The sequence below is a fragment of the Candoia aspera genome, chromosome 1 (assembly GCF_035149785.1).
Source record: "Candoia aspera isolate rCanAsp1 chromosome 1, rCanAsp1.hap2, whole genome shotgun sequence".
In the NCBI taxonomy this organism is placed as follows: Eukaryota; Metazoa; Chordata; class Lepidosauria; order Squamata; family Boidae; genus Candoia; species Candoia aspera.
The window spans coordinates 297,599,194-297,626,348 of NC_086153.1; the positions used below are offsets into that span (position 1 = coordinate 297,599,194).

Consider the following 27,155-nt stretch of genomic DNA (forward strand, 5'->3'; position numbering starts at 1 on the left):
AGCTAGCTCCCGGCCGCTCCTTTGCCGGAGGAGTCCCATTCCGTTCGCATTTTGCGGGGCGCGCCCTCGCCCCCCTCCTTTCTGCTCGAGCCCCCCTCGAAGACTCTGGGCAGCTCTTTGTCCTGCAATTCTCCGGCCGGTTCCCTCGCCGCAGCCTCCCCGGAGGACGGTTCCAAGGCTGTCGCTCCTGTGGCGCGAGGCACTTTCGCTTCCCCCTCCCCCACAGCCAGCCTCGCCTGCCTTCCCCGCGCCAGCCAAGGGCCCCCGGTCCCTTAGCTCGGCCCTTCTTGGCCCGCCTCGCCTCGCCTCCCTTCCCCGGCGCCCCCGTGGCTCCCTCAGCCCGGCTGCCGCGATCCGGCACTTTCGGGGCCCGGACCTGCCCGCTCTCGGATTTCGCGGAGCGCTCGTCGTCTCCTCGCGCGGCCCCAGAAGTGGAGCTTCCTCTGCAGCTCTTGCTCTCCCTCCAGTGGTTTGGCTTCCCTCGAGCCGCAGCCTTCGGTGACGTTGCCCGCGGGAGGTTCGTCGCTCCCACGCCCGGGAGTGAGCGCGTGCCGCAGGAATGAATGAATACACGCACACGCGCAACACCCCCACCCCCCGTAAGGAAATAGAGAAGTGGGGAAATCCGGTGTGCTCCACTTGTCTCATCTGACAACAGCTTCCGTCTGATATAATTCTCTTTTTATAACAGACTTGACTTACAATGGCTTTGGGGTCTATCTTGGTCCAAAACGTGGACCTGAGGCTCGGATCGATCCTCTTGATTTGTGTGCTTTTACATGACATCAGCTAAACCACTATAAAACCACAGATTACTACATTAAACCAGTTATCACAAACAAAAATATAATAGTATTTGATGCTGCTGTGGTGCAAAAGTATGGATCTGAAACACTACAGATGATACGAGTTTTCCAAATGAAACCACAATCGCACCTAATAGTCTCACTGGTCAGACCTCAGTTGTGTGCACTCTACTGATAGTGAGACATAGTGATCATGCGTCTAACCATTTTGGGGTCCAACATGGCACGAAAGTATGTTCTGGGGCAAGGATCTTCACGATTCCTATATGGGACTTGCATGAATCATCATTATGATAGGTTATGGCACAAAAACATGAATCCAAGACATGGGCTGTCTTGATTTCATATGATTTTCAGATGGGATTCACCTAAAACCAACATCAAATAACCAGTTCATAAACATGAATCTGAGGCACAGATCTTTCTGGTTTCACTCAATTTTTATTTATTTATTTATTTATTTATCTCAAACCAGTAACTCTGGGCAGCTCTATAAATTTTACATGGGATCCTATGAAACCTTCATCCATTTAAAATAATGCATTTAACCCACCCCAGTAACAGATTGGACATATTGGAAGCCACAATGGTGCAAAATATGGTTCTTGGACAGGAGTATGGATCCACATGAGATTCACATGAGATTCACCTGAAGCCATTGCCCAAACACAGTTTGCAGTCTCTGTACACAACTAGATATCAGAATAACAGGTTTGAGGTTTGTTTTGTTATTGCTAGAGTTCAGGAGTCTTGTATTTGGGACATGGATAATCTTTTTTTCACTTTTTAAAAAAACATACTTGAAACACCATCAAGCCATAAACCACCTCTTTCTGAGTGGCTAGTTAGAAAAAAAACACAGATTCTATAATTTTGATGGCATTGTGGTAGTTTTGGTGGTAATGTGGTACAAAATCAAAGGAAATTAAAAATAAAATCATCTGATTTTTATATGGAATCAACCAGAAATTACAGTAATCACAAATTATCTTTGTCCCCAGCTCAGCCAGAATAATCAGGATCTGGCCATTTTTGGCATCTCTGTGGCATTAAAGCAAGGATCTGAGGCACAGGTCCTCAAGTAACTTGGTAATGTTTAAATGGTATTCACCTGAAAATATCATCAAATCAGATTTTGTCATGTGTATGACAAAAAAAATCTTATAGATCACAGGTAATTTTCCTTCTCCTAAATTACCTTTCAAGCCATTCACTGCATTTGAAAGATTACTAATCAGGATCTGGCCATTTTTGGCATCTCTGTGGCATTAAAGCAAGAATCTGAGGCACAGGTCCTCAAGTAACTTTGTAATGTTTAAATGGTATTCACCTGAAAATATCATCAAATCAGATTTTGTCATGTGTATGACAAAAAAAATCATGAGTCCTGGATTTTGGACGCTTTCTTGGGCTTATGACACACCATTTTGCCCAGTTAATGGTTAGAAACAGACAAAAGAATTTTACTAGTATATAGATAAATAAATCTCATTTCTGTTATAACTTTAAAATGTACTTCATTAATCATTACTCAGGTCAGATTCCCACTCTTAGGAATGCTGTCTCACACAGAACACCTCAATCCCAAACAGATACCTCCAAAATTCGACTGAAGAAATGAATGCTGGGTGGAATTGTTCTCAGCAAGATTGTTGGGTTGGTGAAGGGGTGGGGGGCAAGACTTACCCTATCTCATGTTAAAGTTTTACAGGAAGTGGGAAGGAAAGCACGGGCTACAAGATTCAGAAACACAGCATTGCTTTAATTCAACTATTGGAATATTTGTTTCCTTTTGGCTCTGCTTGTACTGCAAGAAAGTTTGAAAATTAGATTGAAACCTTAGTATGTTTCCTTGGCCAATGTATGCTGAACCAGCTGAATCTTCCAGATGGCCTTCTATGGCAGCCCCATATAAAAATTGCAATAATCCAGCTGCAGAGTGATGTGGACATGAATGACCATGACCAACACTTTCTGATCCAGGAATGGCTGCAACTGGAACAGAATATGTAATTGTGTGAAGGCCTCTACTTGCTGTTCAAGCAGGAGCTATGAATCAAGGACAGCCTGCTTTGCCTGAGGAAGCATACTGCATCCAGAGTCAGAGATTGACTATTTCTAGACGACAGCCCCACTAGTAGACCAGAACATGAAATCAACTCTACAGGATGTCTACAAGTTATCTTTATTAAGATTGGCTATAGTAACAGAATCTTGCAAGTTTCATTTTGCGGTACCTCCACCTTATAGGTCAGTGAATTAGGGAGATATCTGTCTGAGCTACTTCCAAACTTTATCTGGATCTTCTGGACTTAATGCTTTAGCCCTTGTTGCCTTGTGTAATGGTATGTGGGAAAGACCTTGGGAGACAGGATGAAGAGCCGCAGACTAGACAATGGTCAGGTAAGAGACAGCTGAGCCCACAGAAGGAATGGGGGCATGGCAAACATCTCAGAAGGGACCCTCCCTAGTTTCCTGAACTGTAAAGGCAAGGAAGGAGAGATGTACTTTCAGACTTGCAAGATTCTGTTAACGTAACCTTACAATAAAGTTAGAACAAGTACTTCTGGGTGTGCTTGTGTCTGGACTACCTTGCAAGGCTGACAACAATCTTGTTAAGTCTGAAATTACATCTCTATTGCTAGCTGCATCATGTAGACATTAAATAGCAAGGCGACAGGATTGAGTCTTGCAGCACCCTATAATGGTGTGCCTGAGTGCTCAACTTTTTTTCCACCACCAACTGGCCGACTACTGAAGCAGCAGCACTGTAAACAAAACTGTTCCAATCCTACTCTCAATTTTTGCAGTCAGTCCAGAAAGTTAACATGGATATCAATGGCCATAGGATCTGGAATCACACTCCCGCTATCTGGTCCTTCCAATGGTCATTGACAAGAGCAACCAAAGCAGTTTCAGTCCCATCCCTACACCTGAATCCTGACTGGAAAGGGCAAAACATAATTCATTTCAAGCATGGTTCACTGTAGCAGTACAACGTGAAAGGATTTATTTACTGCATTTCCTTCGTTGGATGCATTCAAGTGAAGGCTATCCATCTGGGATACTTTAATTTGGAATGCACTGAGCTAAGAGCTGGATTCACTGGTTTAAATGGCCTCTTACAAACTCTATTATTCTACTTATAGCTTTTTCTTGTGATTTAGCTGATCTTAAAAATATTAATTTTCCTTTTCTTATTATTTTCTTCTGTTTATTGATATTCTTGACTGTGTTACCTTTCCTTATCCTTTCTTGCTTGATATTGCTGTTTTCAGTCACTGATTTTCCTTCTTGACCAGGATTTCATCCTCTGCCTGATCCTGGCTATTATGAAAACTTTTTTCCACTTCAGTTTTCATAATGTCTCTTACTTCTTCCCAGAACTATTCAGATTCTCTTTCATATCGGTTAAGTGTATTGACTCTGATTCTTACACTGATCTTTTATTCTATGTTCTACAAATCAAATCTGATTCTTACACTGATCTTTTATTCTATGTTCTATAAATTTAGAAGCTTTTTAGCTTCTAAATTTAACACTGATAATTCATACTCTTTCCCACAATTTGGACCTGGAAAAATCCTAGCTGAGTGGAATGTACTTGTCCATTTTCTGTTCCCTACTACATAGTCAATTTTATTCCAGTGTTATCTACCTTACAATTTCCAAAGGTAGGGTCTGCGTTTAAGTTGTCTGAAGCAGGTCACAGGGCAGCTGACCTAGGTGTTCAATCTCACAGGTTTCACCTAATTTCAGCTCAACATCTGTCAACATTCAAATTCCATGAAGGCCTGGCATACAAAAACATCAGCCAGTATTATGGCTTTATATTCTACAAGAATTTTAACCATTTTTTTTAAAGAAATAAAATGTTCAGACACCTTTTTGTGAACTCTTTATTAAGCAGAACACAAATAGATTTTGTCAAGCAGTTTTTCAGCTTAACATGCATTGTTATTTTCTTAAATGTAAAATCTGCTTCTCTTTTTCCTCCCTTCCCATATGGCACCCAAATTTGTATGATTTCCTCACAGTGTAAAAAAGTTGTATTTCTGGAAAAAATTAAAAAGTTAATTAAAAAGTTCATTTAAAATGTTTAACATTTATTTTAAAAACCTAGGATATATGTACATTATTACCAACAGAGAAGAGTAGGAGCACAGTGCAATTTAAGACTTTCAAATTGTAACTTACAACGCAAGCCTGTCTGCTGACTACCAAAATATGGGCCACCATTAGCTTTCAGGCTAATAAGCCTCTGGCTCCATACATTGTTTTTTCACTTAGTTTATTTCACAACTTTCTTTACAGTTACACATAAAATGCAAACAATTTTAATGTAGAGTTCAGTGAAATATTGGCTCAAGAAGGTGCATTTGGCAAAAAGACAACAGAAGGATTTGCATTTTTCAGTGCAGTTTTGTACTTTGAGAGGGTTTTTTTTAATGATGTCACGTTTTTGACATACTGGTCAATGCTTTATAGAAAATGGTCTATAATGGTCCAATGCTTTATACACTTTTATTGAGAGAACATCATTTTGCCAGTTGCCACAAATAGCTATATACATAAATTATTTTTCCATCAGATCATAATTCTGCTAGTGGTCCCCAAAAGAGTAATGATATCATGTCAAGCCCATAGAGACAAAATTGGCTCTTAATTTTTGGTTCAGTCTCTTTTCAACCCTCTTCATAATCAGAGATCTAAACAGTCAATCTAAAATCATCATACCAGCAACTGAAATTCAGAATTTCATATAGAAAATGTTTCATACAGAAAATTCCTAATATAACCAGCCAGAACTCAATTTCCAATGTCATTCTATGATGAAGCTTGCCCAAGATAAATTACTATGTTAAATTTACATGGTAACTATTATAGCTTCACTCTGTAGGACATGATAGTCAATATTTACCATATTGGGGAAAAATACAAACTCCTTGATGGAATACATCAACTGAATTCACAAGGATACAATTTTGTAATACTCTCTATGAAGAAAATAGAAACGAGTATGCATGAGTAATTCCATTCAAGAAAAAGAAAATGCTCACATAAAAACCTCTCCTGCTCTCAAATATTATTTGCTACTTACCCAAATGCAGAAAGCTTGATACTCAGCCTGAAAAACCAAAGTGGCCAATGTTCTGGAAGACTTCCTCTTTTGTGCCTTTATGAACATAATATTCCTTAAACTGGTAGGTCGGCTATCATTTTAATAATAAAAAGGCACTCTCCCAACAGCATGAAATAATGGGAAAAGGAAATATTTGATTCTTTCTGTTCAATATATTTTCATTAGCTCTCAGTAATCTCCTCAGAAACCTTAAATGATTCATTTGGCCAGTCATATATTCTGACAAAGGTCAGACATTAGTAATGAGAAAAATAAAAGCAACAGAAACACTGCAGCACCCCCTAACATGCCAACAGAGCCTCCATGGCAGTACGATGGGTAATGCAGATGTGCCAACAGAAGTCAGTGGGATCTTACTGCAACATAAACAAGGAGGCAGCATTTTAAGAATGCAAGTCAGGCACCTACCTATAGCAGGACCTTGAAGCAATGGTTTTGTTTTGCCATTTACCACACATAATTTCATAGCTCTTGTGGCCACTTTGGTTTTGTGAGTAAAAAGTCATTCTGTTTATGCTGAGCAGTCATTAAGTGTTGGGCTCAAGAACCTTGGTCTTTGAGCCATATAAAGTTCTGGGGAGCATATTCAATTCACAAAACCCATCGAAAGAGTTCAGTCATCCATCTCTTCATATGTTGTCTCATCGAACGGTCGGTCAAGGAGAGGTACCACTCGATGACGAGAATATTTCAATAGCAAGAGGTTTCCAACTTCATCTAATTTCTTTAAAGCCTGGAAAAATAAAACACATACAAAGAAAGTTTACTGCTTGGGGGTGCGGTGAAGTGCTACAGCTAGGATTTAAAGAACTAATTAGAGTCATGAAGAGGCTTATATAGGACAAGTGTTTAGTAGTTTTAGTTCTTTCCCAATATTCCCTTTTGTTTCATTAAGAAAGGTGAAACCTCAGGAAAAAGATTATCTAATAACATCAAGTGCATAGCCAATGGAATTATAATGATATCTACCCTATACCACAATCTAACAGAGCTATGGTATGCACGCACATGTGTACCCACACATATGTACAAAGGTTACATAAGACGCTTGACTATTTAGATCATGACCTTTTAAATAATTTGAAAGAAAAATCTGGCATCTTTTTAAAAAAAGTTAATAGTGTCTTATTGAAATAAAAAGCCCAAGTAATGGATTTCTCAGGAGCTGCTAAAGACTGTATGTAGCAAGCTTTTGACAATATGCTAAAATTCTGTTATTGTTAAATTAGATTATAATTTGGCACATAAAAGCAAAATGCTTTCACCTACACTCACCTGCACTCTTATAAATTCCCATTAACTAGATTTATCCTAACCCATATGTGAGAAAGTCACTTCAAATCTTTCCAAGTGCAGATATTATCATCAGGATAAAGTTACAAAAGTTATCTAGAATATCTTCATATACTCGTCTTTTTAGCTTGCTATTTGAATACTACTGGTGCATAAAACAATAGTTGATTCAGTACAGTGGGCCAAGTAACAAACACATGAAGTCTCTAACTCAGAAAGAATCACTTCTGGTAAGGAATGGTGAACAGACATTCCACAGATTGTGGGAAATATTACGGCCAAAAAGGCAGCTGGATACTGGATCCGAATTGCTGAAAATTTTCTCCAGAGCAAGGAGAGATCTTCAGATTACCCATATGTACTCTAGACAGCTGTTTTTTTGTGAGTAGACAGAAGAAACTGAAGTTTTTGCAGCCTCTTGCGATCAGCTGGGAGTTGCAGGATCCATCTTACCCTGAGCTGTTAATGTAGCCATTAATGTAGCCTTTTATGGACTCAAAAGTTCAACCAAACCTCATCTTTTTAATCACTTTGGAGTTTATTTTTTCTTATTGTTTGTTAAAGAAAACCTTCAGAACCACAAGTCTGGTATTCACTGGGTGAGTTTCTCTCCAATCCGATTAGAAAGTAAGTTATGTGTTTAAAGTTTTGTAAGATTTTTTTTTTTTTTTGCAATATACAGCAAAGGGATGATTATAATGCTGATTTCAGAAAGATTTTAAACGGATTAAGGGTTCAGATGAATTTGAATTAAAGAAAGACTTTGAAGTTAATTGAAAAGATCCTTTCTTGTGGGAAAAAATCTTTTGTTTATATTTTAAGCTGATAATAAGACTTTGAAGGGTGCACACTAGAGGGCACCAGATGGCTACTTCAAAGGAAATGTTTGATGTTTGAGTCCAAGAAGTTCTTGAGCTATTTAATTCTATAATGGAATCAAAAGGTGTTATTGAAGAGGAACAAGCCCCATTGAATAAAACTGAAATGGACATTAAGATGGATTTAAAAATTACAACTCAAAAGTAAGAGATGGAAATATTGTATTTACAAATGGAATTGGATGATGACTTAAAAATTAAAAAAAGATATACAAATAATAAATCAAAAGAGTGATGTGGATTATCTTCTTATTTTGGAATATACGGGATTTACTGGAATTACTACACTGGAATTACAAAAGGACTTTGATAAAGATGACAAGAATTTTGAGAGAAGACAGACTTTGAGGAAACATGTTAGAACTTTATTTGTGGGACTTAAAAGACTGCTGGGAGAAAGAAGAAAAAATACAAAACTGGTTTATTTGATCATGGTTAAAATAATGGGTTGCTATCTGGTGATGTCTGGTTTTTCTAACTGGGATTAGATGATGATAACTATTTTTGGTAATAAAATAATGGGTGTAATGGATTAATTTGTAATACATATGTTGCTACTTTTGATATATAAATAACAGGTTACTATTTCTGGTAATGTTTAATGGCTTTTTTGATTGGGACTGGACGATGATGGTTATTCTTGGTAATGTTTAATTGCTAATTTGGGATTGGACTTTGATTATTTGAAGAGAGGGATTAGGGGGAATTTGTTTAAATGGAAATGGAGATATAAATATTTAAGTTGTTATTTCTGATAACCCTTACTGGACTTTTGCTGATTAATAAGGAGAACTGAAGATTTAGAGATGGGTTTATAGAAAATGGGGTGAGGTATGAAATGAAAAAGTATTTGGCTATATTTTAAGAGACAGTGATAAGCCGTTAACGTTGGTTATACTTGCTGGGGATAAAGGGGGAAGTTTCTTTTTCTATTTTTTTCTTCCTTTTTTCTTTTCTTTTGTATTGGTTTTTTCCTGCACTTTTTAATTTTTAAAAAAATAGTATCTATCTATCTGTCTGTCTGTCTAAAATGTATTTCTGTATTAGGTTGTTGTATTCGTTTTACTTGTTTAATATAAATTATGAAATAAACAGAGCTCCCCACTTATTTACTGATGTGTCCTAGACACAAGACTCATGTGATCCACTCCTGAACAAAGTAGCTCTTTGATGTCTAATTGCTATAACTAATTATATTTAAACAAAACCAAACATTTTGTTTTTAGAGAAGAACAAAACAGACACAAATGTAGGTACTTACAGTATCTAGTATCTCTCTGTTATGAGATGCAGACAAACAAATTCTCGCTCTGGATTCAATGATTGGGGTAGCAGGAAAGCCCACAACAACAATGCCTATTTGCCGTTTCAACAACTCTCGTCCAAGTGCACTGTAAAGGGACCAAGGCAGGACTAATGAAACCACAACAACACAAGATCAGTGCTTTTAGCATAAAGGGGACGGGGTTGGTGAAGAATGCCTGAGAGGTTACTGTTGACTGCTTTGACTTAGAAAGAGAATATCTTTTTGTTTAGTCTTAAGGTGGCCCTCTCCAAAAAAATTCACTGTATTAAATTCTCAGAGTTGAAAGGTTCTATGTAGCAGGGGCCGTCTTTCAGCAGGCTGTTTCTAAATGGATTTGTAACTTAAACTTGGAAGTCTCTGCTATAACACAGCAACTTCACATTGAGAGTTCACTTACTAAGAATTTTACTACACTCCTCCCTTGCTGAGGACTATCTGAGTAGAAAAGTCAGTCTTTTTGCTCTGCAATTCTACGTGCTACAAAAAAGAAAACTAAAAGTGATATTGAAGTTATATACAGACTATTAAAAATAAGAGTCTCCAACATTAGAAAATTTTATCTTTTGCCACAGCTCTTTCTCTTTAAAACTGACTACTTTTCAGGGTGTAAACTATGAACCATTTCCAAGTGTTACCCAAGTTTTGCTGGCATATAGAGCATCAGAGGTACAACAGGAGAATCTTCATTTCCGTAGATTATAAATCCCATTTTCTTAAGTTGTCTTCGGAAATATCTGGTGTTCTCTGTCAACTGTTGTATACGGAGCTTGCCTGAAAAAAATAATGAATCCAGTTTTATCACATTTTTGCAAAACCATGCTGTGATATTAGTATGAATTTGAATAGAGAAAAGGAGAATCTAAGCATAAAAAATTATACAGCTAGATATTACTATTTCTGCCTTGGTATCACCTTCAATGTGTTCTTGAATCAGGAAGCTAATTAGATATGTATACATTCTTTTGTTTTTTCATTAATACTGCTTTTCTACAAATCTTAAATATTAGCTAATGACCAATCTTATGAAGACTCAAATATACAAGACAGAAAAAAAATCCATTAAAATGTGATAGATTACTATTAAGGAGTGTCTTAACTTTTCTTTGGATATCAACAAAATGGCTGGATAAAAAAAGGTATGTTCAGGTGAGATTGAATACTTGGATCCCATACAGCAAGACAGAAATTGCACTTAAAAGTTTTAGACAGAACTTTTGAGAAGTTATCAAGATAACTTCTCCACTAAAACCAGAAACGCAAAAATATAATTTGAGATTATAGCCACAGCCAAATGTCAATGTGGTGTAACGATGTAAGTAGTTGGACTAGAGCCCAAGGGCACCCAGGTTCAACTTCAGCCTCACTGGAGGCTCACTGGGCAACTTTGGGCCAGTATCAGTCTCTTACTGAAACCAATCCCACAAGGCTGTTCTGAGAAAAATGGGAAGATGGAAAGCTACGTAATCTATCTTGTGTACTTGAAGGAAAATGGGATATAAATCTAACATGTAAATAAATAAAATTATATACACAAGGAATGTTGCTATTTACATCTTGTGGGGGGGCGGCCTTCGAGTGAGTGTTGACACCTGGTGATTACCTGGACTAGTCCCTGCAGTTTTCTTGGCAAGATTTTTGGAAATGGCTCGCCATTGCTTCCCTCTTATGAGACGGTAGCTGGCCCAAGGTCACTCAGCTGGCTTTGTGTCTAAGGCAGGACTAGAACTCATGGTTTTCTGGTTTCTAGCCTAGTGCCTTAACAACTACAACAAACTGGCTCATTTACATCATGATATCATTTAGTTTCATTCTAAATCAGTGATGGTGAACCTTTCGGGCTCAGTCAGTCAAAAATTTGGAAAATGCCTAACTTGACTCTGCTGGCATGTCACCCACCCCCTGAATAAAAGAGAAACAATTCTTTACATATTCATTTATTTAAAAAAATACAATCCAGTCATGTGTGGTGTGGTTTGAGTTACCAAAGAAATCGAACAAACAAAAGGCAACTCCCTCCACCCACTTATCTCCCCTATCTCTGCCCTTTTGACCACCCTGCACCCTGCCCTGAGGGGTGGCAAGCAGCCTCAGAACTGCGGCTCTGGGACTGCTTGCCACATCCGGGAAAGCCGCAGTCGCCCCAGCCCAGTCCCAGCCGCAGCTGCCCTTGCCACCTCCAAGACCCCTGCTGCCCTGCCCTCCATCCCCCCAGCCCACCTGGCCGTCTTCTTGCTCCCTCTTGCGCAAAGCCAGTTCCTGCAGAAGCCACTTGCAATTTGCTTTGCGTGAAGGTGTAATAACAACAACAACAACAGCCACTTTGTGCAAAGCCAGCAAAAGCACACCCCTTCGCTCAAAGGCACCCCTTTGGGCCCCTTCATGCCAAGACACACCCCTTGTTGTCAAGTGTTGGTGAACACTGGCATGTCACCCAAAACATTGTGGCGTGTCACTTTTGACACGTGTGTCATAGGTTCACCATCACTGTTCTAAATAGAAAACTTCAGACTGCTCCATAAATTCATTCACCAAAACCCAAACCCATAACCCCCGTTTTGGAAGGAGGATATTTAAATACTAGTTTAGAATTCAAAGGATTCTCAGATTCATATCTGCACAGTACAAAATAGCTGAAGCAAAATTCTTCAGTATCAATATTATGAAGAACAGCCAATCCCAATTTTGTTTATGTGAGAAAATCAAATTAGAAACTGAAGATGGAGAATGTATTTTGATTTTTAAAGACTTCTAACCATAAGATACCAAGCAAGGATACAGACCTAATATATTACAGATTTCCCTGCCTATGTAAAAAGAGGTTGCAAAATAATTTTGACATTTTGGAACACATAAAAAACAAGTCAGTCTGATTTACAGTAGCACGGTTATGCCTAGATTTGCTGCCTGTTGGTTTCTTCAGGTGCCTGCAGATGGAAAGTGCTATCTGGACAAGCTTATCACTTATCATTTTTTAGACTAATCTTGCATTCATTCATCCAAATTTCCAGGCAAATTTGTTGAGTTTTGGAGTCACTAATATGTAGATTATTTAGGGTGTATTTGCTCAGATGTGTAACTCCTACTGTAGCAACAGAAGGTGATACTAAGTTTGAGAGCTGATTCCCCCAGAGGTTTCCCAAGTGGGATCCCTTTTAGTTCCTATGAATTTTTTCTCGTTAACTGCTGCCAAACCTTCCACCAGCAGGGGGAACTCTAAGGTTTATTTATTTATTTACCTTGCTGGGGCTTATATAAATAACACTGCTCCAATCCAGTGGTACCTGAGGAGATGTTATTCCCTTCCCAGCATCCAGTAAGAAAGAAAAAGAATATCCCACCTCTAATCGTGAATTTTTTTACGGCTTTTACACGTATCATTAAGAAAAAGCCCACAAACACATGAATACTACAACACGCAGCATAACAGGAACTTTAAACGACACTAAGATACTGAGTTAACAGTCTTCTTAAAGGTGGAGTGTATTTCTTCTCTCACTTTGCTCCTCTTCTCTGGCCTATCTGAATCTAGCCTGCTTCTCCTCTTGGCTCTCCCACCAACAAATCACCCCCCAGCTGAATAGAGGAGAGTTTGGGCTCCTCATGCTCCACGTTTGGGAAAAGTGTCGGCTGATTCTCCTAGTTTCTCTGTGCCAAGCCTCACATCTTTGTTCTAACCACTGCTTGCAATTAGTCTTTCTGCCAATAAAAAGGGAGTGGGATCCCTGTCAAACCTTTCGTTGTTTTCCCTTCTTTGTATATGTTTCTGAGCTAGCTCTTTCCCTCCTCCCCAAACTGCTTTTTTTTCTTCCATTCCCTTTCCCACTACCTTAGAGGCTGGGGCTAATTAAACTATAACCTGGAGCCAGCAGGTCTACCCAGAACTTAACTGTCTTTTTCCACAATCTGCTCTTCTATTTACCCATTGTCTCCAAGGATCCCATTACGTACATCCTACAATTTAACTATTTAGCTTAACAATTTTTAACTTTTCTTGCTTGCATCAGTTTCTCTGTAACCACTGGTTGCAGAGTGTATCATTCAAGTTTGCTGAATTGATATATGCTTCTGCAACAGGCGGGTCTTTAAATTGTTTAGATTTTTTATTACAGGTAGTCCTCAACTTATGACCACAACTGGGACTGGGACTTCCATCACTAAATGATGTGGTCATTAAGTAAGTCACGCCCAATTTTACGACCTTTTTTGCCATGGTCATTAAGTGAACCACATGATTGTTAAGTGAATCTGGCTGCCCCCATTGACTTTGCTTGTTGGAAGCCAGCTGGGAAGGTCACAAATGGTGATCATGTGACCCTGGGATGCTGCAAAAATCTTAAATACATGCCAGTTGCCAAGTGTCTGAATTTTGATCATGTGACCGCAGGGATGCTGTGCAAGTCACTTTTTCCAGTGCCGTCGTAACCTCGAACAGCCGCTAAATGAATGGTTGTGAGCTGAGGACTACCTGTATATTTCAACACTCAAACAAATAGGTACAGGAATAGATGATACAACTGGAGAATTGTTAAAATATGATATATTTTGCTTATGGAGTGCCTATGCAACTTGTTTAACATCTGTGTAAAGACTGCATGCATGCCTAAAGTTTGTATAGGGGATCAATTAAGACATTTTTTCCAAGGAAAACATATATTAGCTCTTTGAGGTAGGCCAGGTCAGAAAACAGACACAAGAAATACTAGAATACTACATTATTCATATAAGGTAAATAACAGAATCTTGAAAACCTGATAGCATTTCCACTTCCCTCCCTCTTAAAAATAAAGAGAGTCAAGGCAGGGTGACTTTCTCATGCTGTCTTGTTTCCCCAGACTAAGCTCATGTTTTGCTAACAGTCAGTGTAGATCTTCTCCAAGATCATCTATGTTCCTCACAATGCAAAAACTACAGGGGATAAGGCTGCCTCAAGTACTTGTCTATTAATTGGCTTTTTAAATCAAATAACTATTATTTCATTCTGCCTGGAAAGGTATTTGGCAGAATTCTGAGAGGAGATAATGAGCAAAATTTGGGAAGTACAATGCAGATGTATGCGCAAACTAGGTTTTGCTCTTCTGTGTATCACTGAGAAATCTGAGAATGTGGGGAAAAAAAGCTTATTGCTTGTTAGTGAATTTTTAAAAAATGCATGATCGTTAGTCCTGAATTATATGTTTTGTGCAAACACAGAACTGAAGATTAGCTGTTGAATGTAGTAAGAGTGATGTACGATGGAAGTGAAACTGAGATAGTAAACTGAATGCTTAGCAAATGCTTCAACACAGAGCAGGAAGTAAGAAAACAATGTGTGATGTTCCCTTGATTGTTTATGGTATTTATAGATAAATGTATAAGGAATTGTTGTGATGATGTCAACAGTGTGTTGGTTGGAGACATGAGCATGTGTTTTTTGATTTCAGATAGTGCTGTGTTCCTAGCTAACAACCTGAATTATTTGCAATGAGTGTTAGACAGATTGTATGGCGCCATTACAGATCTAAAACTTAATGTATTGAAGACTAAGGTACAGGTAGTCCTTGGTTACTCACTGCTCATTCAGTGACCATTTGAAGTTACAATGGCACTGAAAAAGGGGATTTACAACTGGTCCTTGAACTTGCGGCTGACGCAGCATTCCCACGGTCATGTGATTGCAATCTGGGCGCTTGGCAACCAGCTTGCACTTAACAATGGTTGAAGCATCCCATGGTCTATGTGATCACTATTTGCAACCTTCACAGCCAGCTTCCAACAAGGACAATGGGGAAGCTGGCAGGAAGTTGCAAGTCATGGTCATGTGACACCACACTTAATGCCCGCGGGTGATTTACTTCACAGCCACAGCCGGAACTGACATAGTAAGTTGGGTGCAGTCACATGAAGTTTCACTTTAAAACCACATGCTCAATGACGGAGTTGCTGGTCCCAACTGCAGTCAGTAAGTGAGGACTACCTGTGGTTGTGTTTGACAGGTAAACAAAATGAATGACTGCAAGTTATGCAAGATAAATTTATACACTTTGGTCAAATGTTTACTAACTATGAGAAAATGGAGAAATTTTAAGATTTGCAAAAGTCAGTTGAAAGCAGTGAGTAATATGTGGGCTGTTGTGAAGGTTCCAAAAAGCTAAAATAGGTGTGATAAAAGCATTGTTCTGCCACTTTGTTCTATGGAACTGAGAGTTAGATATTTCAAGAGAAACATAAAGGAGAGTATGAATATGGCAGGAATGGAATACTTAAGCATGTGTAGTAAAAAAAAAAGAGGGTCAAGAATGAATGAGTGATGAGGATAGAAAGAATGAATGTGGATTGAATTGTAAAACAACTACCGTGGTGCTTAAAAGTTGTGAATCCTTTTGAATTTTCAGTATTTCTACATAAATAAATAGAGAGCCAGTTTGGTCTAGTGGTTAAGGTGCTGGACTTAGAAACCAGGAGACTGAGTTCTAGTCCCGCCTTAGGCATGAAAGCTGGCTGAGTAACCTTGGGCCAGTCACTCTCTCTCAGCCCAACCCACCTCACAGGGTTGTTGTTGTGGGGAAAATAGGAGGAGGAAGGAGTATTAGGTATGTTCGCCGCCTTGAATTATTTATAAAAATAATAAAGGCGGGACACCCACACACACAGAGTAACCTAAAACATGATCTGTTCTCCACACAAGGCATAAAACTAGATAAAGAGTACCCAATTAAACAAAGGAGTCAAAAATTATATGTGTTCATTTATTCATTGAGGAAAATGATCCAAAGCTACATAATTGTAGCTGTTCTTCAAGTTGGGTTCCAAGAACAGTTGGGACTGTTGCTACTGTACCAGCCTCCCTGATGCGTAGCAACCTCCCTGCCCGAGCTGCTTGAGGCCGTCTCAGGGTTGGCAGTGGAGTTCCCCAGGCTTATGGCTCTGGGGGACTTCAACCTGCCGTCCCTGGGGTGTGCCTCAGAGGCGGCTCGGGAGTTCATGACTACCGTGGCAGCCATGGGTCTGTCTCAGATTATTCGGGACCTGACTTGAGACAGTGGCCTCACACTGGACTTGGTTTTCTTGTCGGAGCAGTGGCAATGTGATCTGAGGGGAGACTTACAGCTACCCCATTGTCATGGTCAGATCACGCTCTGGTAGCCCTGAGATTCTTATGCCGTCCCCCTCCGCAGGGAGGCAGGACCAATTCGAGTGGTCCACCCCTGGTGACTGATGGACCTGGCAGAGTTTCAGAGGGAGCTGGGGGTCATACCCGAGGATCTGCTGCATGGTCCAGCGGAGGCCCTGGCTGCTGCCTGGAATAGGGAGGCAGCCGGGGCCTTGGACAGGATCGTGCCTATGCAGCCTCTCTTGTCCCATCGAACCTGGCATTCCCTGTGGTTCACAGAGGAACTGAGGGTTCTGAAGAGGATTAAGAGACATCTACAGTGCTGCTGGAGGAAGACAAAGACCGAATCTGACCAAACATAAGCTAGAGCCGCTATTAAGGCCTGCCTTGCGATGGTAAGAGCTGCAAAATGTCAGTATTTCTCTGCTCTTATTGCATCTGCAGAATGCCGACCAGCAACCCTGTTTAAGGTCACACGATCCCTCCTGGGTAAGGGGGGGTCCGGTGGCCTATCTTCAGGGCTGTGCTGAGGAGTTTTCTGAGCATCTGCAGGATAAAATCACTCGGATCCGCTCTAAGTTGGACTCCAAGTGTGAGGCAGAGTCTGTGGAGATGCCGAGGGAGCGGACTTACCCTGTTATCTAGGAGCAGTTTGATCCTGTTGAGCCCAAGGAAGTGGACAGGACCCTCTGGACTGTAAACACCACCTGTCAGCTAGATCCATGCCCCTCCTGGCCAGTGAAAGCTGCCAGGGAGGTGACATGTGGTTGGGTCCAAGCGATGGTTAATGCATCCTTGAGAGAGGGGGTGTTTCTGGCAGCCTTTAAGGAGCTGCTGGTGCACCCACTCCTCAAAAAGCCATTACTGGACCCTACTGTTCTGGACAACTTTCATCCAGTCTCCCACCTCCCCTTTTTGGGGAAGGTGGTGGCACTGCAGCTCCAAAGGCTTCTGGATGAAATGGATTATCTAGACCCCTTTCAGTCAGGTTTCAGGTCCGGATATGGAATGGAAAGAGCACTGGTCGCACTTATGGATGATCTCTGACAGCAGTGGGATGGCGGGAGTGCATCCATCTTTGGTCTCCTTGACCTCTCAGTGGCTTTCGATACCATTGACCATGGTATCTTTTTGGGGTGGCTCAGGGAGTTGGGGGTGGGCGGCGTGGTCCTGCACTGGTTCATCTCCTTCCTCCAGGGCCAGTCCCAATCGGTGGTGATAGGGAGCAAGAGGTCCAACCCTTGACCTCTCCTTTGTGGGGTGCCGCAGAGCTCAGTACTCTCTCCACTCCTTTTTAACATCTACATGAAACTGCTGGGTGAGATCATCCGTCATCATGGGATAAGGTATCATCAATATGCTGATGATACTCAATTATACATCTCCATCCTGGATGAAGTAAGTGATGCTGTGACCATCCTCTCCAGGTGCCTGGGGGCTGTGGGGGTCTGGATGGGGAACAACAGGCTTCAGCTGAACCCGGGTAAGACGGAGTGGCTGTGGGTGGGGGGCTCCTTGGTATCTGGGAATTTAACATCTTTGGTTCTGGAGGGGGTCATACTGCCCCAGACAGACCTGATGCATAATCTGGGGGTCCTCCTGGACTCATGACTCCTGCTCAAAGAGGAGGTGGCAGTCGTGGCCAGGAGGGCTTTTGCACAACTTTGTGTTGTGCACCAGTTACGCCCTTTCCTGGACTGGGAGGTCCTTTGCAAGTCACTCATGCCCTGGTCATCTCCCATATAGACTACTGTAATGCGCTCTACATGGGGCTATCCTTGAAGAGTATCCAGAAGCTACGGCTGGTCCAGAATGTGGCCACGCGAGCAATTTTTGGTGCCCCTAGATCGGCACACATTACACCATTGCTACACGAGCTGCCTTGGGTACCGGTTTGCTTCCGGGTCTAATTCAAGGTGTTGGTTATGATTTTTAAAGCCCTACATGGCATGGGACCAGGATACCCGAGGGACTGTCTCATCCCCATTAGATCTACCCATCCCACCTGATCATGCAGAGAGGGTATGTTACAGGCCCCATCTGTAAGAAAATTCCATCTTGTGGGGTTCAGGAAGCACACCTTCTCTGCAGTGGTTCCCGCCCTTTGGAACATCCTGATCCCAGAGATAAGACAGATTCCATCTCTTGTGGCCTTCCGAAAAAAACTAAAAACCTGGTTCTGCTACCTCGCTTGGGGCGGGAGGGGGAGTAATCACCCCTGGAGATGGTTAGCACCCTAAATGGCCTCTTAGACAAATGTGAGTGATATTCCAACTAGCATCGTCATCTGGATTTTATACTGTATTTATTTTTAATGTTATATTTGTATTTATATTTATTTATGGTATTTTAATGTTTTATCCTGGTTGTAAACCGTCCAGAGTCCCTCCTTTGGGGGGAGATGGGTGGTGGCAAAATCTAATAAACAAACAAACAAACAAACAAACAAACTTTTGTGTGGCAAAGTATGTGAATCTCTAGGATTATCAATTCATTTGAAGGGGAAATTAGAGTCAGATGTTTCAATCAATGATAATCAATAATCAGGGTGGGAAGTATAATGAGTGTGGGAGGTCCTGCCTTATTCAAAGAACAGGGTTCTGGGTATTCACTATCAAAGTCTGATATTTTTTTCCTACGTATTTACTGATAACAACCAGAAGATAAAATATAGTAGTGCTAGTAAAATCAGAAAGAGATACTTATTTTGTTAGATTAAATGTTACTCACTTATATAAGACAATGAATAAATTACTCATTTATTCATTGTCTTATATAAATAAGTAACATTTGTAGAACTTAAGAGCATATCCATAAAAGGTTAGTATAAAACTAGCTCAATCCTTTAACATATTACTAAGTCTAGTTGTATAGACCATATATTGCTCCATATTCTCAATTTTAGTACAAGTTATTTTGATACAATATTTATATGATATACTGAAATTCTTGATATTTTATTATGTAAATGTCTTAGAATATTAAATATAAGTAAGCAAAAAGACTTCAGCAAAGGATCGTTACCTTGTCGTGGTGCTGGTGCTTGAGCACCTCAATGATGCCATGAGCTAAACTGTGAAGGGCCACCCAAGACGGGAAGGTCAAGACAGAGAGGTCAGACTAAATGCGATCCCTGGGGAAGGTAATGGCAACCCACCCCAGTATTCTTGCCGTGAAAACTAAATGGATCAGTACAACCAGAGATATGTCGGTATACCATCGGAAGATGAGACTCCCAGGTCAGGAGATGGTCAAAATGCTACTGGAGAGAAACAGAGGATGAGTTCAAATAGCCCCAGATGTGATGACGCAGCTAGCTCAAAGCCGAAAGGACGGCTAGCGGCCGACGGTGCTGGTGGTGAATGGCGAATCCGATGTTCTAAGGATCAACACACCATTGGAACCTGGAATGTAAGATTTATGAGCCAGGGCAAATTGGATGTGGTTCTTGGTGAGATGTCAAGATTAAAGATAGACATTTTGGGCGTCAGTGAACTGAAATGGACTGGAATGGGCCACTTCACATCAAATGACCACCAGATCTACTACTGTGGACAAGAGGACCACAGAAGAAATGGAGTAGCCTTCATAATTATTGTAAAGTGGCTAAAGCAGTGCTTGGATACAATCCAAAAAATGACAGAATGATCTCAGTTCGAATTCAGGGCAAGCCATCTAACATCACAGTGATCCAAATATACGCCCCAACCACAGATGCTGAAGAAGCTGAAGTAGAGCAGTTCTATGAGGATCTGCAGCACCTACTGGACAACACGCCTAAAAGAGATGTTATTTTCATCACAGGAGACTGGAATGCTAAGGTGGGCAGTCAAATGACACCTGGAATTACAGGTAAGTATGGCCTGGGAGAACAAAATGAAGCAGGACATAGGCTGATAGAATTTTGCCAAGACAACTCACTCTGCATAACAAACACTCTCTTCTAACAACCTGAGAGACGGCTTTATACATGGACTTCACCAGATGGACAACACCGAAATCAGATTGACTACATCCTTTGCAGCCAAAGGTGGCGGACATCTGTACAGTCGGTAAAAACAAGACCTGGAGCTGACTGTAGTTCAGATCACGAACTTCTTCTTGCACAATTTAGGATCAGACGAAAGAGATTAGGGAAGACCCACAGATCAGCTAGATATGAGCTCACTAATATTCCTAAGGAATATACAGTGGAGGTGAAGAATAGATTTAAGTGACTGGACTTAGTAGATAGGGTCCTGGAAGAACTCTGGACAGAAGTTCACAGCATTGTTCAGGAGGCGGCAACAAAATACATCCCAAAGAAAGAGAAAACCAAGAAGGCAAAATGGCTGTCTGCTGAGACACTAGAAGTAGCCCAAGAAAGAAGGAAAGCAAAAGGCAACAGTGATAGGGGGAGATATGCCCAATTAAATGCAAAATTCCAGAGGTTAGCCAGAAGAGATAAGGAATTATTTTTAAACAAGCAATCCGTGGAAGTGGAAGAAGACAATAGAATAGGAAGGACAAGAGACCTGTTCCAGAAAATTAGAAACATTGGAGGTAAATTCCAGGCAAAAATGGGTATGATCAAAAACAAAGATGGCAAGGACCTAACAGAAGAAGAAGAGATCAAGAAAAGGTGGCAAGAATATACAGAAGACCTGTATAGGAAGGATAACAATATCGGGGATAGCTTTGACGGTGTGGTCAGTGAGCTAGAGCCAGACATCCTGAAGAGTGAGGTTGAGTGGGCCTTAAGAAGCATTGCTAATAACAAGGCAGCAGGAGACGACGGCATCCCAGCTGAACTGTTCAAAATCTTTCAAGATGATGCTGTCAAGGTAATGCATGCTATATGCCAGCAAATTTGGAAAACACAAGAATGGCCATCAGATTGGAAAAAATCAACTTATATCCCCATACCAAAAAAGGGAAACACTAAAGAATGTTCAAACTATCGAACAGTGGCACTCATTTCACATGCCAGTAAGGTAATGCTCAAGATCCTGCAAGGTAGACTTCAGCAGTTCATGGAGCGAGAATTGCCAGATGTACAAGCTGGGTTTAGAAAAGGCAGAGGAACTAGGGACCAAATTGCCAATATCCGATGGATAATGGAAAAAGCCAGGGAGTTTCAGAAAAACATCTATTTCTGTTTTTTTGACTATTCTATAGCCTTTGACTGTGTGGACCATAACAAATTGTGGCAAGTTCTTAGTGGTATGGGGATACCAAGTCATCTTGTATACCTCCTGAAGAATCTGTATAATGACCAAGTAGCAACAGTAAGAACAGACCACGGAACAACAGACTGGTTTAAGATTGGGAAAGGAGTATGGCAGGGCTGTATCCTCTCACTCTACCTATTCAACTTGTATGCAGAACACATCATGCGACAAGCTGGGCTTGAGGAATCCAAGGCTGGAGTTAAAATCTCTGGAAGAAACATTAACAATCTCAGATATGCAGATGATACCACTTTGATGGCTGAAAGTGAAGAGGAACTGAGGAGCCTTATGATGAAGGTGAAAGAAGAAAGTGCAAAAGCTGGTTTGCAGCTAAACCTCAAAAAAACCAAAATTATGGCAACCAGCTTGATTGATAACTGGCAAATAGAGGGAGAAAATGTAGAAACAGTGAAATACTTTGTATTCCTAGGTGCAAAGATTACTGCAGATGCTGACTGCAGTCAGGAAATCAGAAGACGCTTAATCCTTGGGAGAAGAGCAATGACAAATCTCGATAAAATAGTGAAGAGCAGAGACATCACACTGACAACAAAGGCCCGCATAGTTAAAGCAATGGTGTTCCCCGTAGTAACATATGGCTGCGAGAGCTGGACCATAAGGAAGGCTGAGAGAAGGAAGATCGATGCTTTGGAACTGTGGTGTTGGAGGAAAATTCTGAGAGTGCCTTGGACTGCAAGAAGATCAAACCAGTCCCTCCTCCAGGAAATCAAGCCAGACTGCTCACTTGAGGGAATGATATTAAAGGCAAAACTGAAATACTTTGGCCACATAATGAGAAGACAGGACAGCCTGGAGAAGATGTTGATGCTAGGGAGAGTGGAAGGCAAAAGGAAGAGGGGCCGACCAAGGGCAAGATGGATGGATGATATTCTAGAGGTGATAGACTTGTCCCTGGGGGAGCTGGGGGTGTTGACGACCGACAGGAAGCTCTGGCGTGGGCTGGTCCATGAAGTCAAGAAGAGTCGGAAGCGACTAAACGAATAAACAACAACAAAGCAAAAAGAAAATAAAAACTGGATATTCTGTAAATTTTAATTAGTTTTGAATATTGATCTTTCAAGCATTATAATTATTTGGCATGACACTAAGTGACACGTAACCAATTTACAAACTGTACTTAAAGAGAGCTTCTTAATGGCTCCTCAACAACATGAAGAAAGGTATCAAGTGAGGTGTCACAAAATTCAATCCTAAATCTTCTATTATTCAATATTTTTAGTAATGACTTGATGAAGAGGGGGTATGTATCAAATCTGCAGATTATACAACATTGGGTGAAAGAGCTAGTATTCCAGAACACAGAAACAACACTCAAAACTATCCTGGTAGATTAAAGAAATGACTTGAAAGTAACAGATACAATTTAACAGAGATACATGCAGAGTTCTTCATGTAGGAAAGAGAAATCAAATGTACATATATAAGAACCAGGAGGGGGATAACATGTCTTGGTAATGGTACTTGTAAAATGGTTTTGGAGTAGTAGTTGATTGCAAACTGAGTATGAGCCATCAAAGTAATGGGGCTACAAAAGAAAGCAAATGAAATTTTGGGTTGCATCAAGAGAAGTATAATTTCCAAATTACATATAGTAATTGTTTTACTTTATTCTGATTTGGTCAGATCTGACCTCACGTACTACTGTATGTCCAATTTATTTAGAAAAATTTAGGCCAGATTCAAAGAAGGGCAACAAGAATGATCAGAATGCTAGAAACTAATCCCTAAGAAAAGTCTGAAGTAGCTGAAGACACTCAGCCTTCACAAAAGATGAATAAAAGCAGACAGGACAACAATCTTGAAATATCTGACAGAATGTCATGTAGAAGGTCAAAACCTGATTTCCCTCATTGCAGAATGCAGAACATTTATGAATGGATTTCAGTTACAGGATTCTGTTTGAATGTCAAATTATTGTGGGCTGAAAGCTGACAGTTAGCCTAAGCACAGGGGAAATTATTAAATTCATTGTAATTTAGAGAATTTCAGATTACAGTACAGCTGTTTTGCAAGATTAACACCTTCAAAATATAATGTAAATATTGAACAATAGCATCACTGAGGTCTGAACTAGATGATTATGGGAATGTAGTGATTCACAGTGATGCAGAAAATGACTCATAGAGTGACTTGTGGCCTGAAAGCCATGGGTCTGTGATCCCTGTCCTAAACAAAGGTATTTTTTTGTTTATTTATTAAAAATAAATAAGAACTAAGCAAAGTAAGTAATATGATGCTCCCACCCTCTCAGCTTGCTATGGTAACTACAGAGAAAGTTCTGTGCTGTAGCTACATAGGCTGAGAAAGCACTGAGGAGACAGCAGAAGCCATTTCTATGGACACATGCAATATATGTGTCAGCCCTATACTGTAGATCAGTCTAAGAAACCAATTAGTCTCTTGGAATTATCCTAAACTGTGTTTGTCTGCTTGTTGCCTTGGTAACAGGACTTCCCAATGTCCTTCAAGGCCATTCTCTATGCCCTCTACAGTATTTGTGCTTCCTACTAAAGTTCTTTTCAACTGTAGGTTTACTTATTTATTTTTTAAAAAATTGCCCATACTGGAAATTGCAACTCTGGGTTGCTAACGTCAAATTAAAAAAATAAGAATACAAACAAGATAAAAACCAGCACACACATACACACAATATAACAGGCCAGCTGGCAATCATGTAAATCCTCCTGGGTCCTGCTAGATGATACTGTTTGACTCAACTGGAGATAGGTGGTCCTGAGAATAACCTGGCCGTGTGCCGTGAATGGCTTTAAGTTCCCAACAAAGTCCCTGAGTAGGCATACTATCCTTGTGTGAGAAGCAGATACTCTGTAGAAGTGGTAAATTGGACAGAGGAAGGATTGTGGAAGCATAACAGCACTAGCAAGCCTCCCAGAATATTGATGAAAGCCAAACAGACAGGATGGAGAAATGAACAAATGTGACCCAAAGGCCCAAGCCTGTAAAGAAGAGTCAGACAGACTCCAGCGTCTCATCACTTAGGATGCTTCCCTAGATGAAGAGTAGCTGTCATAAACCTCATGGGAACCAGTGATACAACCAGACATAGCCCTGAAGACACTGCAAGGGACTATGTAGTGCTTGGTAGGAGGGCGAAGGAATTGAAGGCATATATAAAGCTTTCTTCATTCCTTTCTACAAAAGGATGAGGCGTTGGAAAAGAGTCACAAATACAAGAAGTGAAAGACTGGCTAGGAAGATTCTCAATGGCAATCATTTGGATTCTTTGATGATGGGATGTATTCCCAAGACGCAAAAAGCGATTGGATAGTAACTTCCAGTTTAATAATGTTGTGATAGTCATACATTACTGGATAGGATATATCACTGCAGTTGTGTAAAGGTCTCTTGCACTGAGGTGATAAATCTTAAAAAGTTAAGCTCTTTCTCTACAATGCCATTTTCTTTACGCAGCAAAATGATTTCATACACAGTCCTATACTGCACTTGCATTTTATTAACAGAGCTTTAGCCACTGAAATGGAATATCATACAAGCATATAGTAATATGTAAAATCCATATTAGTTGATAAATAAAATATAGCATTAATGTTTTTCAACATGCATATATACCTATATCAATGACAGAGAGATGAAACACCTTAAATCCCAGGTTTCGAAATAAATTAAAAAATAATCTATGCTTAAAGAGGGAAAATTAGCCAGAAAATATAGATTCTGGAACTGAACTGACATATTTTGATCTGTTTTATAGTTTTATATGAATGTTCACCTTACTGAATAAAACCCAAAATATATTATATCATATATTCTAAGTCACAGTAAGGACTGGAAAAAAAATAAGCAGGAATTAAACTAAGGGCAACAAGAATCTTTCTCCCTATATTTTTTTCAAGTGTGCTTTCAGCATCCAAGAAATGCCAGGAGGAGGAAACATAGGGAACATGTATCAGAAGCACTTCATTTACAAGCCATGGAATCTGGGATGCTTACAAAATATTTAGCTGCTTTACATGACAGTGTAGACTATATTTGCCATCTGCTTGTGTTTCTCTAGAGAAATCAATAATGCTAACCTTTGCCTTGACTCCAGGCTTACTTAGAAAAAGATTTTGGTATTTGTTTTGTATTACTACTACAGAAAGCAGGAAGATTTTTCTGTTTTACTTAGGGCTTTAAAATTTGCTTATTATTTTCCATTTTTTTCAAGTCCACTGATAATGTAGCAAAAAGCCTCAATCTTAGGCAAAATTCAATATATTCAAACATTCCAATTAAAATGTTTTCCACACTGGGATGGCATAAACTCATTTTAGAAATAAAATGGATTGCAGTATTTTAAAATAAAAAAGTATTCACATACAAGAACTACAATTTACTGTGAAAAAATTCAAGAAAATATAGGATAAACAAATAAGGCCATATCACTGATAAGGCTAAGAGTTGTTTAGTTATTGATTTAATATCACTTTCACATTTTTTATAATGCAGACAACTTTTTCATTTTTTTTCAGAAAGGATGGCAACTTGGAGTCCTCCAAATGTTTTGGAACATAACCTATTTATCTGTGATGATGCTGGCTGGAGTTGAGTACATATGTTCAAACAGATTTGTCATTTGGCAGAAGGCATAGGTTCAAACACTATCTATCCTTCTTACAGGAAAACGGATGTCCACCACTTCTTTTATCAACAGACAATTGTTTCAGTATTTTTAACATTTTCAGCTAGTGTTTCAAGTGGGCAGCTATTCAGAACTACCAAAGCCCGGCTAAATATCCGAATGAAAAGTCCGAGTGCTCAGCATCTCTGAACATTCCTCTATAAGAACCAAAAACATTCTACCTACACCAAATAAAGAGAACTTTCCAAAAGCCTCTTTTATGCCTTGAGGAACTGCAAGGCGAGGAGCAGTGTGTTAGATTTAAAAGACCCCCTGCCAGAACTACAACACTACTAAGTGATGTTTTAAAGTTGTCAGTCCCCTGAGGAGAAGCAGGAAACTCTTTATGACCCACAAAGTATTTGTTTTCCCAACAGCTCCTTTGCACAGCTTGGGATTCTTGAGGTCAGCAACAACAACAACAAAAGTTTTGCTCTGTTCAAATTAGTTTTGACTGGTCTCTGAGTTCCCAAGGTGATAATTCAACACCACATTAACAACTGTGTTACTGGAGGAAATTCAAGAGAGAAATACCTATGGTACAACCAAACATTTTCAGCCTTGATTTAAGTTTTTAAAAAATAATTTGTAAGGCATGAAGAGGCAAATTACCTAATTTCCAAATTAAGAGCAATTTATATTTAAACTGTATGCAAAATTCTGCTTTGTCAACTAAACAAACATTTTATTTGGAATCATTATTCCAGAAGAATCCAAGTATTTCATTGCTCTTAACAAGTTTCTAGACTCTTGATTGAAAAGTTAC

The 27,155-nt window shown here is 40.0% G+C and overlaps 1 protein-coding gene across 1 annotated transcript in view; it reads right to left on the reverse strand.

Moving 5' to 3' along the window:
• Nucleotides 1-5,321: 5,321 nt before the first annotated feature.
• Nucleotides 5,322-27,155, reverse strand: part of SPTLC2 (serine palmitoyltransferase long chain base subunit 2) — a 79,824-nt gene continuing 57,990 nt past the window's right edge. The window contains exons 10-12 of the mRNA XM_063290174.1: nucleotides 10,062-10,197; nucleotides 9,382-9,511; nucleotides 5,322-6,682 (exon numbers count right to left, since the gene is read on the reverse strand). Of these exons, the coding sequence (XP_063146244.1) occupies nucleotides 6,563-6,682; nucleotides 9,382-9,511; nucleotides 10,062-10,197 (386 nt within the window). The 3' untranslated portion in view covers nucleotides 5,322-6,562. The remainder of the gene's footprint in view (nucleotides 6,683-9,381; nucleotides 9,512-10,061; nucleotides 10,198-27,155) is intronic.